Source organism: Xenopus laevis, chromosome 2S (genome assembly GCF_017654675.1).
Source record: "Xenopus laevis strain J_2021 chromosome 2S, Xenopus_laevis_v10.1, whole genome shotgun sequence".
Taxonomy (NCBI): domain Eukaryota; kingdom Metazoa; phylum Chordata; class Amphibia; order Anura; family Pipidae; genus Xenopus; species Xenopus laevis.
In genome coordinates, this window is record NC_054374.1 from 22137938 (window position 1) to 22157058 (window position 19121).

The 19121-nt window shown below is 42.1% G+C and overlaps 1 protein-coding gene across 1 annotated transcript; it reads left to right on the forward strand.

Annotated features, from left to right (window-relative positions):
* The first annotated feature begins 1623 nt into the window (after positions 1–1623).
* On the forward strand, positions 1624–18690 carry ets2.S (v-ets avian erythroblastosis virus E26 oncogene homolog 2 S homeolog). Its single transcript, XM_041583433.1, has 10 exons — positions 1624–1882; positions 9132–9208; positions 13915–14026; positions 14203–14322; positions 14663–14863; positions 15455–15538; positions 15702–15932; positions 16450–16713; positions 16999–17117; positions 17312–18690. Exons 2-10 carry the CDS (start codon positions 9137–9139, stop codon positions 17525–17527), a joined length of 1419 nt encoding a protein of 472 aa, XP_041439367.1. The 5' UTR covers positions 1624–1882; positions 9132–9136; the 3' UTR covers positions 17528–18690.
* The last annotated feature ends 431 nt before the right edge of the window (positions 18691–19121 follow it).

Here is a 19121-nt window from a genome sequence, read left to right on the forward strand (position 1 = left end):
TAAAAAAGGAAAAGACGCCAGTGTTTTTTGGGACTTAGAAAAAATTTCAACTTTTTTTGAAGCAAGCCCTATCTACTCTATTGCACTTCCCTGGTCTCAGTTGGCGAAGGCAAGTCTGGCGCAAGAGGTAACGTTCATGAAAATGCGCAAGTTAGTGAATTAGCGCAGTTACGTCCCTTCGCCATAGCGCAACTTCGTCTGGCGTAAGGGTGTGAAGTAGCGCTAGAGTAGGTCCACTTCGCTAGCGAATTTACACTGGCGGATTTGCGCTAGCGTTAGCCACTTCGTGCTTTAGTGAATTTGCTCCAAAGTGTTTTGTTCCTTCAAGGGAAAATCCTTTGAAGAAAATCCTATAAGGGATAAACTGAATTACCCCATGTGCCATGATTGGTCGTAGGACATGCCTTAAGGAGTGGCCGCACACTCACACATATTCCTCAGATAGTGTGTATGACGGGAGACAAGAGAACCGATATCTGCAAAAGATTTAGATATGGTCGTTGATTGGACATAACAGAAACGTTCAGTAGGCGCCCCAATGTGGGCCAGAGTTTACGTCTGAATCGTCAGATACAGGTAAAATTCTATTGGTTCTACTCTTAAAGTTTGTAATAACAACAAACCATTTTTTGGTTGCAAGAAAGATCCTAATTGCTAGTGTATGGCGCCTTAACAGCACAAACATCACACATAAGAATCTATCTCATACCTCCGGACTGTCCCGTTTTTCGTGAGACAGTCCCGATTTTGACAGCTCAACCTGTAGTCCCGGCTTGTTACTGAAATGTCCCGACTTTCTCTTTGATCTCCTGCACTGAACAACCAGAAAAAGATACAAAGTTTCTTAAACTTAATTGACGAGCCCAGAATATGTGGCGGGTGCCCTTAGATACTTTTGTAACAATTTAAGATAAGCAGGTCTCTCGGTGAAACTGTGACTTGAAGCTTAAAGGGCAAGCCACCTTCATTAGCAAAACTGTAATAACACATAAAATCACAGAAGTAGCGATTGGCGAATTTCTCCCGTTTCGCCAAAAAATGAGCGAAACTTGAATTTTGACGCCCATGTTAATTTTGAAGGCAGCGTTAAAGTCAATGAGCGTCCGAATGGTGTTGATGCGCAACGGGTTTGATTTGAGCGACTTGTCCAAATCTTTCTGGCGCCGACAAATTTTCACAGGAGTTTAGCGAATTTATTCGCCGGCAGCGAAAGGTGGAAATTCACTACAAATTCGCGCCTGCCGAATTTATTCGCCCATAACTACACAGAAGTGATCACATATTCATAATATGCAAAAATCTGTAAAATGAACATGGTAATTAGGGGGTGTGGCCACAAGAATGGGCGTGGTCAAACATTTTCATCTTTTTGTCCCTCTTTCCCAAAATGCTGGGAGGTGCAATATTCTTGTAACTGGCCTTTAGGCTGAGAGCACTGCTTTGGGCTTCCTGGGGTTTAGGGAGTGAACCTACAATTCGGCAGTTCATTGGAATACAAAGCCATAGAAATGTAAAGCGTTTGTGGGAGACAACTCCAGTCAGAGCGAGCGCTTTCCCAGCTGCGGAGAATTTCACACCTTGATCCCAGTCCGGTAAATGAGCTAAAAGAAGTAGGAGGAGTAGAGGCACCTCCCAGGCTCTAGAGATACAGTCAGTGGGCGGGGAAAGGGCGCTCCTCCCCTCCTTGTGTGTAATGGGCCGCTCCGCCCTTTCGCTCAGCAGCACAGTCAGCCCTGAGCGCGCTTCGTATCGGAGCTCCGGCCGAAAATAGAGATAACGCTCGCGGGATACTAATAAATCTCAGTGTCGCTAACGACTCCCTTCGGATTATTTGTGGATATAAATAGATATACCCGGGAAGGGCTTCTCCCCAACTGCTCAGGTAAGAAAAGCTCGAGTCGCTCTCCGATCGCTCGGACTAGAGCTTCATCCGCTGCTTCATTTTAATCGTGTGCGTCTGGAAATACTGCGCGACTGGGAAGCGGCTGATGATTGATCCAGGAAAGTCTATGGGGTTCACGTTCATTAGGACTGACTGGGGTTACAGAATAAGGGCCCCCGGGAGAGGGTTAAAGGAACATCAGCTGTTGCACAACTTTACAGCTGCTTCTTCTGTTCCCTTTGCCGGGGGTCTCTACTGGTCTTCACTTGTTCAGCTGGACCTTGGGGGTCACACTTTGTTCATCTCACCCCCCACCCCAATCCCACATGTTTGTCCTTTTAGTTAAAGGGCAACTAACCCTCAGCTCTGCCATTGCTTATTCAGCTTTCAACCCCTGTAAAACCCATTTTCGTTAGAGTTGTGTATCCATTGTGGTGATGCATTGTGTCTCCTTTTATAGTGTAACAATCTCTCACTAAAGGGGAACTAAACTATTTTAGAGGTTAAAATGTTTCTATATATCTGTAACCTTGTTATGAGCCCAGCCTGAAGGCCAATTAGGGGGAGATTTGGGGTGAATGCTTATTTGTGCCATGGTACCCCTGGAACTGGAGCTATAGCAGGGTGACTGTTACCCCAATGTTTCTATATATCTGTAACCGTGTTATGAGCTAAGGGGTCCCAGTCTGAAGGCCAGTTAGGGGGGGATTTGGGGTGAGTGCTTATTTGTGCCCTGTGTACCCCTGGAACTATAGCAGGGTGACTGTTACCCCAATATGTGTATATATATATATATATATATATATATATATATATATATAATCTATCTCCTTGTTATGTGCTAAGGGGCCCAGCCTGACGGCCAGTTTAACATGCATATCAATTTTGTTGCATAACTTTGCATATTGTGTTGGGATACGTTGTAACATGTTTGTGACACTTCAGGGTTTTTAATCCTGGTATTTTTAGTGGAGCTATAGCCAACTGCCCAATGCAAATAATATATACCTTCCATATTTAGAGCAGTCCTATAATAAAGCGTCTAAATGGTTTGGTGGTTTTTTGTTTTTTTTTTAATCTATAATTACAGCCTGTTGTAAGGGCATGCTGGGAGTTGTAGTTTAGGGAGTTGAATTGTCTCTGGTTTATTTAGTAGGCCCTCACTGTTCTGATGGAATTTCATTCTACCTGCCGGCCTCGCACACCCTTGTTGTAAATGTTTTTATTTTAGGCTTGGGCAGTTAATCACGGTATTGGAACAGACTCTGTAGCTCAGATTAGATGAGCTGCCCATGTACAGTACCAGCATCTCTTAGGTGCTGAGCATTGCCCCCCTATATGCACAGTATTGGGGCCTCTGCTCACCTGTAACAGACAATTAGAGGATGATATCAGGCACAGGCCATGCTTCTATCAATCCTTTTACATGGACTCCAATCCCATTTCCATGCACATTATTTGTGGACACGCTACATGGATCTGGCCTATTGAGTGTAGCTAATGGAAAGGCCAAATACAAAACCATCTGCTAGTTAAAGTGGCAGCAGATGTGTAGACTGTTTAACAATAGTGATGGGTGGATAAATTGGCCAGGCGCGAATTTCCGCATTTCATCGCTGCCGAATAAATTAGCGAAACTGTAGAGAATTTTCGCTGGTGAAATGAGCCGCGTGAAAAGACTTTGGGCGCACATCAGAATAGTCGGACACATAAAAATTATTCGGATGCCCATTGACTTTAATGCAGTTGAACAAAATAGGAGAGTCCTAAATTGGCGCGCGTCAAAATTATTTTGATGCCCATTAGTTTCACAAATTTTTTGCCGAAGTGAAACAGGACAAATTTAACATTGTATGCTGCTGTTTTGTCTCAAACTGCCCCATGTACTTTATATGACTGTAACGGATTAGTCCCCAGCAGCCCATAGAGCAATATTTTGGGTGCCCTTGCCATAGAGTTTGCTATGTGTATCTGCGTTCTGATGCTGGAGTAACCTTACCTTATATTAAAAGGAGGTTAACTAGTACTCCAACCATGTCCCCATCCCATGTCAAAAATCTACTGGTGTTGCTGCCATAGTGCAGAACTGTAATATATGGGAGGGGGGCATTGGGTGCTGTTAGGTGCTGCTCATTGGCAGTTCCTCGATCCATAACTTGAAGCCTTAAAGGGACACTGTCATGATTTTTATGGTGTAGTTTTTCTTTCAAAATTACATTGTTTATACCACAATTCACTCTACAATATAAAGTTTTATTCCTGAACCAACAAGTATATATTTTTTACTCTTGGTATTAGGGATGCACCGAATCTACTTTTTTGGATTCGGCCGAATCCTTAGTGAAAGATTTGACCGAATCCGAGCCCTAATTTGCATATGCAAATTAGGGGTGGGAAGGGGAAACATTTTTTACTTCCTTGTTTTTTGACAAAAAGTCACGCAATTTCCCTCCCCGTCCCTAATTTGTATATGCAAATTCGGATTCGGTTCGGCCGGGTAAAAGAATTCGGCCGAATCCCAATCCTGCTCCTGGATTTGGTGCATCCCTAATTGGTGTGTAGGAAGCCATATCATGTCATTTTGCTTGATCCTATGCTTTCAGAAAGAGAGAGAATTGCTTTCAGGCAGGCTGTTGTTTCTCCTATTCAATGTAATTGAATGTGTCATAGTGGGACATGGATTTTTACTATTGAGTTCTGTTCTTATATCTACCAGGGAGCTGTTATCTGATTACTTTCCCATTGTTCGGCTGCTGGGGGGGGGAATGTTACAGAATTCTGCTGGAGCAGCACTATTAACGGATGTGTTTTGAAATAAACGTTTTCCTGTGACGGTATCTCTTTAAGGTGGCCATAGACGCACCAGTGATATCATACAAAACTAATTTTTATACGGTATTCGGTGCGTGTATGGTGGGAGACGAGCCGGCCAACATATGACGAAGACTTGGATATCGGTTGGCTTGTTGATTGGGCCTGCCGGAAATTTTTGGTTGTCACAAAACAAGGAAGTAAGAAATGTAAACCTTGGTGCTTTCTCTCTATACGCTGAATACCAGGCAGCAGTTCAGGTCTCAGAGGGAGAGGTATCAGCCGCACAGGCTTTGCTAATTACGGCTTTGTAGTTGGGAACAGCACACAAGTGGAATCTCATTGTGTAGCTGCTGTGGAAAGCTTTGATGTGGTAATTGTGAATGCCCCCACCCCACCCACGCACCTAGCACCCACCTTCTCCTCACCCCCCCTCCCCCGTTTTCTGGCTTTAAAAGGCAAGCGTGGGTTTTAATGGAAGTCACCAGACAAATTCATCTCAAGGTTGGGGGAGACCAAGGAGCGAGGGGAGGGGGGTGCATAATTTGTCTCATTGCAGTTGTTCTACCTTTGTTTGTCTAGTGAAACCTCTGTGTAATCTCCTGTCTGTCTGTATATCAGATGTGGCCCTGTGTATCTACAGACAGAGGGTTTATATAAATATAATACACAAAAGCCATGAATATCCTGTAAATTATATCCTTATAAAGGGTGAGTTCTGATGTCATCAGTTATAAACGGTGAGTTCTGATGTCATTTCTGTCACATGACTCACTGAAACGTGTGTATTATAATAAATAAAGTACCCCCAGTTGTAATATATGAGGATATTAGAAGTTACCTCGGAGTTCCATGACCTGTATAAAAACACTCGGCCTTCGGCCTCGTGTTTTTATATGGTCATGAAACTTCTCGGTAACTTATAATATCCTTATATTTTACAAGAGGGGGTACTTTATTCACTATATAAACTGTGAGTTCTGATGTCATCAGTTATAAACGGTGAGTTCTGATGTCACATGACTCACTGACGTGTGTATTATAATAAAGTACCCCCAGTTGCAAATTATAAGGATATTAGAAGTTACCTCTGAGTTCCTTCGGCCTCGTGTTTTTATATGGTCATGAAACTCATCGTTACTTTATTCACTATATAAACCATTAGATATGCTACTTGATGCTATTGGCTCGGGAGTATGGCCGCTCCCACTAATGCTTTAAAGGGGTGGATCATCTTTAGGGTTTAAGCACACGGGCAGATTGGGGGAGATTGTCGCCTGGCGACTCATCTCCTCTTCTGCGGGGTGACCATCTCCCCGAACTGCCTTCCGCCTGTAATGAGAAAACGCCAGCGCCAATGCACTCGCGACACTTCAATTTCTGATGTCGCCCCGAAGTTTCCTTGTGAGGCGCGACTTCGGAAATCAAAGCGTCGCGAGTGCATTGGCGCTGGCGTTTTCTCATTATAGTAGGGGGAAGGCAGTTCAGGAAAATTGTCGCCCTAAGGAAGAGGCGACTAAATCTTCCCGAATCTGCCCGTGTGCTATCTCAAGAATGGCTATTTCTATGCAACTGTTCAATTGACCTTCATTTTTTCTTTTTTATATATTTTTTTTAAAATTATTTGCCTCCTTCTGACTCCTTCCGGCCTTCAAATGGGGGTCACTGACCCCCATCTAAAGAACAACATTTCTGTAAGGCTACAAATGAATTGTTTTTGACACTTTTTATTGCTCGTCTTTCTATTCAAGCCTCTTATTCATATTCCAGTCTTGTATTCAAATCGGTGCATGGTTGCCAGGGTTATTTGGACCCTAGCAACCAGATTGCTGAAATTACAAACGAGAGAGCTGATGAATAAAAAGCTAAACAACTCAAAAACCACAAATAATGACAAATGAAACCAATTGCATATAGTCTCTGAATATCACTCTCTACATCATACTAACAGTTAATTCCGAAGTCAAAGATCCCGTTAAACACAATGGGCTTTTTTTGTGTGTGTAGTTTTGTGTTTTTAAAATCTCACCTCCACCCGACTTTCTGCAGCCTGTTTTTTCATTATTAATATTGGTATCATGTTGCATCTGAACAATGGCCTCTCCTGTGGTTGCTGAACTATAACTTTTGTTTGTATGTAAACCGTACAATGAGAAATATGGTGTCTAAAATAGAATTTTCACCCAGATCTACTGTTAAAAAAACAATTTCCATAGAAGAGAAAGGGGTCATTGAGAGCAGAGGCTCAGGTATATAATACAATACAATACAGGCGGGGGGGGGGGGTGCAGTGTAGGTGTCACATGGTAGAAAGGCGGGGATAGAGTGTCGCTGCTGTTTGACCTGAATACACAAAAGGTGTGGGTTCAGTTTCACTGTTGTGTGAAAATAAGTTTCTTCTGAGGGATCTTGTTACCTCCTGGCTGTAAACACTGAGTCTTTGATTAGCTTTGTTTTCTCTCCTGTCAAGGGATTCTGGGAGTTGTAGTTTAATAACAGATAGAATATGCAAACGTGTTTAAATGCATTTCTGCCCCAAATCTATCACAATATACAACACTGCAGAGTGTTTTACTCCAAGTAACTGTGTTGTCTTGCTAATTGTGTTCTTGTTTGATTGCTGTTCCCTTCTGTTCACATGTCTGTGCTAGTAAATTGTTCCCTTCCCAGAAATGGACTGCGATAAAATTACCCACAAGCATTTGTGACATTTTCTTTGTATCTGCTATCCACTGTTACTATAGACACTATCTCTCCCTACTATACCTGCTATTCCACAGTCATACTCCCTTCCCAGAGACTATTATCCACTGTTACTATAGGCACCATCTCTCCCTACTATACCTGCTATTCCCACAGTCACACTCCCTTCCCAGAGACTATTATCCACTGTTACTATAGGCACCATCTCTCCCTACTATACCTGCTATCCTACAGTCACACTCCCTTCCCAGAGACTATTATCCCACTGTTACTATAGGCACCATCTCTCCCTACTATACCTGCTATTCCACAGTCATACTCCCTTCCCAGAGACTATTATCCACTGTTACTATAGGCACCATCTCTCCCTACTATACCTGCTATTCCCACAGTCACACTCCCTTCCCAGAGACTATTATCCACTGTTACTATAGGCACCATCTCTCCCTACTATACCTGCTATCCTACAGTCACACTCCCTTCCCAGAGACTATTATCCACTGTTACTATAGACACTATCTCTCCCTACTATACCTGCTATTCCACAGTCATACTCCCTTCCCAGAGACTATTATCCACTGTTACTATAGGCACCATCTCTCCCTACTATACCTGCTATTCCATAGTCATACTCCCTTCCCAGAGACTATTATCCACTGTTACTATAGGCACCATCTCTCCCTACTATACCTGCTATCCCACAGTCACACTCCCTTCCCAGAGACTATTATCCCACTGTTACTATAGGCACCATCTCTCCCTACTATACCTGCTATCCCACAGTCACACTCCCTTCCCAGAGACTATTATCCCACTGTTACTATAGGCACCATCTCTCCCTACTATACCTGCTATCCCACAGTCACACTCCCTTCCCAGAGACTTATTATCCACTGTTACTATAGACACCATCTCTCCCTACTATACCTGCTATCACACAGTCACACTCCCTTCCCAGAGACTTATTATCCACTGTTACTATAGACACCATCTCTCCCTACTATACCTGCTATCCCACAGTCACACTCCCTTCCCAGAGATTATTATCCCACTGTTACTATAGACACCATCTCTCCCTACTATACCTGCTATCACACAGTCACACTCCCTTCCCAGAGACTATTATCCCACTATTACTATAGGCACCATCTCTCCTTACTATATCTGCTATCCCTTCCTACTTTACCAAGATCATTTTATAAAAGTTATTGGCTGTTTTATATCTGTGGATATAAAGAGCTATAGGGGTGTTTTTATTCCTTCTTTTTAATCTCTTGCCCGGTTATGAACCTCTTGCTTTACATCTCCTTTCCCAGTACTCCCTGGTTACATGAAGGTGTGTATCAACCTGAGTCATGCAGAGGCTATGTCATGTGTAAGAATGTTATTTTGATGTCTTGAGCTTCTCCCATTTAATAGACTTATAAAGGGGAATATCAGGTTTAGGTGGAGAGAATTGTGTGTACATTCCACATGTGAGTTGTAAGACATTCCTCACCCCCAGGAGATCAAAAGACCTCCCTTCTGATAATGAGCTTTCCGCAAGTCCTTGCCGCCCATGACTCATATCTACCGGCGCTGAGAAATTGCTCTTTACTCTATTTATTACGTTTCCTTGAAGAGATAACCAGATTAGGTGGAAACCTATGGCTGCTGAATGCATTCTGTCCTCTGTAGAGCAGTCAGTGGGGAATCGCACACTAAACTCATGATCTCGTCTTCTCTTCCCCTTTAGGGCCAATGACAGAGTTTGGAATTCGGAACATGGACCAAGTGGCTCCGGTGTATAACGGCCACAGAGCAATGCTCAAGGTAAGTTCATCCAAGAATTGCTTTTAGCTTCTATTTCATGTATGTCCTCTGTTTCCTTTTTTGATTTCTTACATCCTGACTTTGCACCCTCGAACCCACAATGTTTTATTCATTTCCTGCGTTACCATGGCAACCCCTCCTGCACATTATCTATACTTAGTATGAGACGAGTTTCACACTTTTGTCACCAGTTGATCAGTATCTGTTACCGACTCTGATAAGGCATTAGATCGCAAACATAAAGGCAAATTTGCACACCCATAGTTACATGTGTAGCCGGGGAAACCAGTTTAAAGGGCTTGTTGTTTTGTTTTTTTCAGCTGGCTTCAGATTATTCACCAAAAATTAAGACTTTTTCCAATTCTATTACTTTATCCAATTACTTCTATTTTCTTTTTGTGACCGTTTTGCTAATATCGAAGCATAAAGTTTCATTTTTCACCTTCTAAAGCAGCTCTGGGGGGGGGGTCGCCGACTCTGTAACTGATCTAAATTGATACATTTAGTTAATACCTTTGATATCTCTCAGCTGAGCAGAATCCCTGAGTTTCATTAAAGGCAGCTGTTAGAATTGATACAATAGTTGATAATATTCCACAGATGCTTCTGAGCAATGGATCAACTAATGTAGCAAATTGTAAGGGCAGAGACAAACGTGGAGATTAAGGGAGATTAGTCGCCCGGCGACGAATCGCCTCTTCTTCGGGCGACTAATCTTCCCGAACTGCCTTCCGGGATGGCGGGACGCAGCAATTTGTTTTCTGAACTTCGAGCGACTTTGGAAAACAAATGTGCTCAGAGTGCCATGCCGTCGGCAATTTAGATTCTAGCCTGCAGGACGGCATTGCAGGGAGATTAGTCGCCCCCGAAGAAGAAGTGATTTGTCGCTGAGTGACTAATCTCCCCCAAATAGCATTGTGTTCCTCTACCCTGACAGTTCAGAATCTGCTCCTGGATTACTGAGCTGCCAGACTGACACAATAGAGACAGAAATGCTACATTTCAGAACTTCAATTTAGGGGGACTGGAAAGAAGCTGGAAAAAAAAAGTTATTTCTGGTGAAAAATCTGAAAACAATGGAATTGAAAAAAAAGTGTTTGGAGGGTGAAGATTGTTCTCCTCGCTTGCTTGTAAGGATATTGCACTTTTGTGCATGTCAACATATTTGGAGGCCCAAGCCAAACCATACAGTCATATAAACACCTTTGTTGGAATAACCTGGTGCATGTATTTGTAGGAAGAACAAGTTCTTGTGAATAAGAGATGATTTAGCACGAATGTTACTTGTTTGTAGCATTTGGCAACATCTACTATAGGGCCAACCAGAGAACCTGACACCCTTGGCCTACTGTCATTGTAATTAATTCATTGTATCGCAGAATCTATGGCATTGGCTCTGAAATACAAACTAGATTACAACATGGTAGGGGGGATATTGGAGAGGACAAGAAAGTTTGTGGCCAGGCATACATAAAAGATCCAGGCACCTTAAAGGGGACCCGTCGCCCAAAAAAAATATTAAAAATCCTATTTTATCACATTATTCAAGCAAAATTAACTTTAATTACACTCTATAAATTATTTGAATCTTGTTTCCTTCTGTCTGGGAATTCAAAATTATAGCAAGCAGGCAGGAGCCATTTTGTGGACACTGTTATTAAGACAAGCCTTGTATCATCTCAGAATCTTGTTTGTGCACCAGAATGGGGGACCTGATGTCCATCCCCATGCCCTGGCTACACAATTAAATGGTGAAGAGAACTGGGGGAATGTGGGGAGAGCAGTGACATCTAGGAAGTGTTAAATGGAAAGTGAAAGTAATTGTCTGCCCCGCCTCTATGCCTAGGTGTAGAGGAGGGGCAGACAATATTTGATTGACAGCTGAGATTTTTAAATGAACTTATAACCGCTATGAATGCTTTAATAAAACATTTAAATTGGATTTCATGTTTAATTTGAAAAGGACTTTTATTATACAGATTTTTGTGTCTGGGTGACGGGTCCACTTTAAAGTAGAATTCAACCCTAAAGTTAAAAAAAAAAAAACCCCTACATAGACCCCCCCCTCCTTCTAGCCTAAGTGTTACCCCTGCCAAATGCCCCTAATGTTTTACTTACCCCTCAGTGCAGATTCAGGCATCGGAGTTCACGGGCGCCATCTTCTCCTCTTCGGAAATGTTCAGTATGAGACCAGTGTGTCAGTGCATGCTTGGTTGGAGCAATTCTCTGTTTCACAAAAAAAACTGCACATGCGCCAAAACTCAAGAAAATTGCCAAAGCGCCGGTCTCATTACAAAGATTACCAAAGCGGCTGATGATGAAGCCTGTGAACTCCGATGCCTGTAAGTAAAATGTTAGGGGCATTTGCCTGGGGTAACACTTAACTGGCCATAGACGCAACAATCCTATAGTACGAATTGAGGATTCGTACGATTTCCGGACCGTGTGTGGAGAGTCCTGTCATTTTTCTTCCGGCGGAGATCGTTCGTTTGGTCGATCGAACAGGATAAAAGATTTCTGTCGGCTGCCGATAATATCTCTGCGTGTATTGCCGATCGTACGATTTTCAGTGGGAGACTGTAACCAGCTTTTGTCAGACATAACTATCGTATGATTGCTGTCAGGGGCAGAACATTGGCTGATCTGTTCTTTTACTACTTTATTTGATCTGAATGGTTAGTGGCAGGTTGGGAGATGGGGAAGTCTGATCGTTCGAGGATTCGAGATGGGAGAGAGGAGGGAGGGGGGTAGGGGTGCACCGATCCCTCTAATTCAGTATTTAACCGAATCCTACTTAAGTATTCGGCCGAATATCAAACCAACACCAAACCCTTGTGTACATGGGAAAATGCTGGCGTGCAGGGCAATTTTTTTCTGCGTTATATAGGGTTTGGATTTAGATTAACCAGGCTCTTCGCTTCAGCCAAATCCTGCTCAAAAATAAAAAGGCTCCAGTTTTTTTTTCCAAACTTCAATATATCCAATATTCAGGGTTCAGTGCATCCCTAATTTCTATGAAGTGAGCTTGTCAATGGGAGGGGAGAGCTGGAGACTCCATTCTTTATATTTCCTTTTGAAAAATCCAAAGATAAAAAAAAACCTCAAAGTATGAATCATAGTTTGCATTTTATCGTTGCTTTTATCATACATTCCGCAAACGAGACTGTGTTAATTGGCACCCAAAACAAATAGTTATTTGGGCTGAGACGCTATTTGTTTACCAAACAGAGGAATATGGTGTTCAGACCTGAGTGTATAAATTAGAGCAGGTGCTATTGATCCATATGAATGACTCCGACATCAGTGTTTACCCTTAATACAACGTCCCCACCTTTTAGTCCAGCACTTCATGCGTTTCTCTCTCAATGGTTGAGTCAATGCCATTGTTTCCTAATCCGTGTGAGTCCCGCCTCTTGTCGAGACATTTGCTTTATCGTTAATATGCATTTGTCTGAACACCGGGGGGGCTTGTAATTTCATATTCAGTCTAGCAACCACTTTTGGTTGATGTCTATTTTTATGGAAGCTGGCTGGGAAATGTGTTGTAAAATTGCTACATTTTAGCTTTGGTTCAGAACCATCATATTGAAACTGTTGCCGTTTTGCTTGTAGTATCCGTTGCCTAGCCACTATGGTGAATTATAGTAATACACTGAATCACAGTGGCTGCTTTGTTGTCCACATGAGAGCAATTTCGTGCAGGCCACACCCTGCCCATAGCATATCATTGGAATCTCTGTATCCTTGTCATTATATTGTAGTAGGGGTGGTTCACCGTATAGTTATTTTTTAGTATGTTATAGAATGGCCAATTCTAAGCAAGTTGATAATTGGTCTGCATTATTTATTTTTATAGATTCTTCCGACTCTCTCCCCATTTTAAATAGGGGTCACTGACCCCCTTCTAAAAAACAAATGCTCTGTAAGGCTACAAATGTATTGTTTTTGTTACTTTATATTACTCCTCTTTCTATTCAGGCCTCCCTTATTCATATCCCAGTCTCTAATTCAAATCAGTGGCTGGTTGCTAGGGTAGAGGGGATCTCAGCGACCAGATTGGTGAAATTGCAAACTGGAGAGCTGCTAAATAAAAAGCTAAATAACTCAAAAACCACAAATAATAAAAAATTAAAACCAATTGAAAATTGTCTCAGAACTCTATATTCTCTATATCCCCAACCAGTAGCTCGTGAGCAACATGTTGCTCTCCAACCTCTTGGATGTTGCTCCCAGTGGCCTCAAAGCAGGAGCTTCTTTTTGAATTCCAGGCTTGGAGGCAAGTTTTGGTTGTATAAAAACCAGGTGTACTGCCAAATAGAGCCTCCATGTAGGTTGTCAGTCCACATAGGGGCTACCAAATGGCCAATCACAGCCCTTATTTGGCACCCCAAGAATATTTTTTCATGCTTGTGTTGCTCCCCAACTCTTTTTACTTCTGAATGTTGCTCACAGGTTCAAAAGGTTGTGTAGCCCTGTTCTACATCATACTACAAGTTAACTTAAAGGTGTTTTAACTGTGTAATGTGATTCCAATGCCAAGGATTCAGCATTTCCAATTCTATGTCGTGGGCAACTATTTTTGGGTCCCAGGTGGGGGTCGGGAGTGGGATCTAAACAATTCAACTTTTCATTGCCGTAATAGTGGTAATTTATTAATGTGGATGTGAACACAGTCTCATTGTCATTTTGTTTCTTTTTTCGTACAGCGCCAGTTAGCGTTCGACAATGTCAGCGTGCCGACCTCCCTCTACTCTGGCTTGTTTTCTGCTTATGAAGAAGAACAGGCGGTACCAACGGGCCTAGACTCTTACTCTCATGGTATGCTCTTACTTTCTTGATTTCCTCTTGGAATAACCCTACTAAACTGGTTTAAAACTTCAGAATTCCATATACACTTTTCATGTATTTTTTAATGTACCCATGCAGAATTTCCCCCCACATTTGTTCTTTTGCAAATCCGCTTTATTAAATTTTTTTTTTTTTCCTCTTTTTAGATTCCAGCAGCTGTGAGTTACCCCTGCTTACCCCGTGCAGCAAAGCTGTGATGAGTCAAGCGCTGAAAAATACGTTTAATGGTTTTGCAAAGGAACGATTCAGACTTGGCATCCTCAGCAGTAAGTCACATTGTCCTTTTTAACACAATAATGGTCCAATCATTGTGCTGGCTGATGTAGCGTGACGGCCTCTGCAGAGCATGGCGGACAATAACCGTAATATAACCGGATGCAGCTGTCTTGTGGCAATGTTCCCTTCTGCTGATTTATATCACATTGTGCCAGTATTTTAGGCAGTCCCTTTTCTAAATTTTCCTTATCTGGAACTGGTCATCAACTAACAGGAGTATAGTCGGAAATGTTAACCCCAAATAAAATCGCAGCATCTATCTTGGAATAAAACTATTTTGCCCAGGTGGCAGGATCCCCCTTTAATATTCTGCTTCTATGGTTTCTCTAGATCCGTGGCTTTGGGATGAGAATAATGTGTTTCAGTGGCTTTTGTGGGCCGCCAAGGAATTCTCCCTGCAGAACGTGAATTTTCAGAAGTTTCTCATGAATGGACACGAGCTGTGCAGCCTCGGGAAGGAAAGGTTTTTGGCTCTGGCTCCTGACTTTGTTGGGGACATCCTTTGGGAGCATCTGGAAGAAATGATGAAAGGTAAGGAAAACATTTTCATTGTATTGCATTATGCAGTTATTTGGTAACAGTGGGGCATGTGCTTGTGACTTGGTTGGTCAGTACCTCATTTTGCAGGAACCATGTGAGCAGCGGTGAACCAATCTGAGCTTGATCTAGGCATTAAGGCGATTTTGGTTTCTGCATGAGTGATGGTCCACGAGAAGTTTGAAACTTGGCTCATCTGTAGCCCATCCCATAGACCCAAGTTAACCACTAATTAAATGGATAAACTACCCATGATGCTTAGCTTTTTCTTAATTGTCACTGGTTGTTAATGGACTTAGTGGTTTGACTGGACCAATGGCTCTAAATCTAGTATTGGTTTGTATAATAAGTAACTATAGGAGGCATTTCTAGCCAGGTAGAAGTCCACTTACAAGTAGTTCCTCTGGGTTTTATACCTTTGTTGAAATTTCCCTAACTGCTTCAGTCTCCCTCCTGGCTCAAAGGAGCATTCAGTAATAGCAGAGATAGGGATGAAGGCATTGCTCCTGTGATGGATGCCCTTTTATGCTATTGGAATGACAAGCACTTATCTAAAGTGTGAACCTAATGTGCTTACCTTTGCAGAACATCAAGAAAAGGCACAGGAGCCGTATATTGACCATTCTAACCAGGACTCCATAAACCATTGGATGAATGCAGATTCCTTAAGTAAGTAGTGCTCCAGTACAGGGTTTATTGTTGTATGATTGGTGTGAGGTTTGCAGAAATAACCATTGTCTTCGTTGTACACCTAGACTCCATATATCTCATTAGTATAAGTAAACATCAACCGTTATTTGCGTAACACTAACCTTTCACTATTCTTCCCCAGATTTCACCACTGATCCTTTGCAGTGTGGAGCACAAGTACACAATTACCCTAAAAATGGAATGTTTAATGAAATGTGCTCAGTGCCTACTGGTCAAACTCTCCTCCACCCCAAACAAGAGTTCCAACAATACTCCAGCTCTTGCCTTAAATCCAGAGCGGTAAACTACTCACCCGCCAGCCAGGACTTTGCAAGGAGCAATATGAATGCACTGCTCAATTCTCTAAATTCCGGTAAGTTATTTACTAATCTTGTCTTTTCTCAATGCTAAAAGGTTAACACTTTTGTGAAGAATATTGGGCAGCAAAATGGCATAGATCCAAATTTTGACTGGTCATCCATTTCTAGTATCTAAGAGGGCCATATTCAGAAAGAATGTTGGATTGTTGTATCTGGGTTTCAGACTGGACCCCTTCTAATTTGACCTATAGTATGGGAATCCCTGATCTAGAGGTACGGTGGCTTAAGATGGCCATAGACGCAAAGATCAGTTCGTACGAATCCTCGATTGGTTATTGGCAGGTCGGGGGATGGGGAAGTCCGATTTGAACGATCGGATCTTTGCGTCTATGGCCATCTTAAGGCCATCTTAAGGGGAATTTGGCATGGGGGAAAACCTCTAATCCCCCACATAAAGCAACACATTCATCTGACTACAATATCAGTCTGGGGAATGAGTAGGTTATGCCATGCAATATGTTCTATGTATGCCCAGTGCAATTTGTAAGAAGTCTTACATTTGTTCTCTAGGCAAGTTGAGAGATTATGACTCGGGAGACAGTGGCACGGAAAGCTTCGAGAGCACCGAATCTCTGCTACAGTCTTGGACGAGCCAGTCTTCTCTTGTCGACATGCAACGAGTTCCTTCTTACGATGGCTTTGAGGAAGATGGCAGCCAGGCGTTATGCCTAAATAAGCCACCTATGTCCTTTAAAGATTACATCCAAGACAGATGTGAGCCAGCAGAACTAGGAAAGCCTGTTATTCCGGCATCTATACTTGCTGGATTCACAGGTAAGAAAATGGAATGCGACTTTCATACATGAATCATCCATAAGTAGTTGTAGGCTGCCACCCTTTTGTTCTTGATCTTAAATTCCCAACATTTTGACCAGTGTCTAGGAGAAAAATATCACACACGATTGCTTGAGTCAGCTCTTCAAAGTTCAGTGGGAGGCAGCATTGGTGGCACCTGTGGGTGGAACCTTATAGTGGGTGGAAAAAGCAACTCATCCATGAAGGCAATCTTTACATTTTAGGAATGTTTATATTCTGACGGGTTGGTGTTTCTTTTTGTAGGAAGTGGACCAATCCAGCTGTGGCAATTCCTGTTGGAACTTTTAACGGATAAGTCATGTCAGTCGTTTATCAGCTGGACTGGGGACGGATGGGAGTTCAAGCTGACTGACCCAGATGAGGTGCGTATCTTGCTATTGTTGGATATACCAAGATCAACTTACACACAAGGAATCCATTAATGCAAATCTTTGACTTGGCATTCCCAGAATCCTGCCAATCTACTTTTGATCCCTGCCTTCTCTTGAGCATTGATATACCTTCATATTTGTCTTCCTTGATTTAGTTACTCATATTTTTCCCCCTATGCTTGCAGGTGGCCCGTCGGTGGGGCAAAAGGAAAAACAAACCAAAAATGAACTACGAGAAGCTTAGTCGAGGACTAAGGTATTATTACGACAAGAACATTATCCACAAGACGTCGGGGAAGAGATACGTGTACCGATTCGTTTGCGACCTTCACAACCTGTTGGGTTACACACCGGATGAATTGCACGCCATGCTTGGCGTACAGCCCGACACAGACGAATGAGCTGCTGGAGTGCGAACTAAATCGTTGGCTTGAAGAGCACATTATTGTACTGCGAAAAGGATCATTTGGTGGGCTGTCCAAGATGGCCGAACAGTGCATGAGTTGAAAAGACTGGAAAAACACCAAATCCGTGACATGAATTAGTGATTTACTCCATTCTCTTGGGTCGGAGTAAAGATCTGATGGATGGCGCTTATTGTTATACAGTTGCTCACTTGAAAAAGAAGATTGCACATAAGTAACTCGTCGTGTATGCTACTTTTATGCGTCCCGCCTTAAGGAACTTCTTGTTTCAGTCCATGAACGAGAAGAGAGGCGTTTTAGTTTGTTTAAAACTGTCGTGCTTGGATATCGGATCAAGGCCTGGTGCCTGTTGCTGAACCACATTCCAAGGATCTGGGAGTTTTGAGAATTCTCCAAAAGTCTTCATTGGCATCATCTCTAAGTCATGTAGATATTGACCAGGACCGAGTCACCAGGCTGTCCATATACACCCTCATTTTTGTTTTTAATGAACTGAAAATGTGATCATGGCATTCTCATCATTTCAAGACCGCTTGTAAATAATATATGAGGTTTTATATTTACAGAACTCATTTTATTTTGCCAGGTATATGTATATTTTAATTATTTGTATTTTAAATATGATTCTCGTTGTAAATATCGTAACGTTTCCTTTGCCGAGAGCATTAAGACAGGAGCGCTAGGAAAGACTGTTTGTACATGACTTGATTACCGCTATTTTTTTTTTTTTTTTTTTTTTAAATGAAGCCTTGTGTTTCACATGTGGGTGATTTGATGCCGATTGTTCACAATATTGCACAACCGATAGAATGTCCCGTTCTCCTTTGCTGTACATAATTTGTTCACTGTTGTACTTTTTGTTTTTAATTGCCGTTTGATTTCATAATATGAATTCATTATATATATTTTTTTCAATGTATTTGCCTCATTTTCATAGGCCAGGAGAAGTGTGTGTGTGTGTAGCAGCTTTTTTTACTGCAATTTTTTTTTTTTTTTTTTTGTTCTTTTGAAAGGAAGTTGTATTTTTTTAACAAGTGCCTTTATGAAAACCTATTTCTGTAACATATTTTTGATTCATAGGGGGGAAAGCAACTAATGGATCGATTTATGATTAAAATGATCTTTTTTGTGAAAAGCAATATTCTGTGTCAAGCTTTTTATTTGTTTATATGCTTAAACGGGGACCTCCAGCAAAAATAAATTATTTTTCTCTTAATTACAACTCCATTTTAGCCTTAAAAACCACTTTTTAAATTTATATTCGAAAGTTGTATAAACATGCCTTTTGCATTTACTATGCAATAAAAAAGGGGGTGGTTGGGTAGAGGACCCTTTTAAGAACAGTACAGGATTACCACGCTTGCACACCCTGGCTCTCCAGGACAAGACGACCCGGTGCACGGTGAAGGAGGCCTCGGCAACCTCAATTGTAGTAACAAAGAAGGATTTCACTGGCACACGAAGGTTCTTTCTAGCAGGTACTAGCCCTTGCTGAGTTTATTTTGCAGAAGTGCAACGTTTCGGGGTGAACCCCTTTATCAAGCATACAAATCACACTGTGCAGCAACTA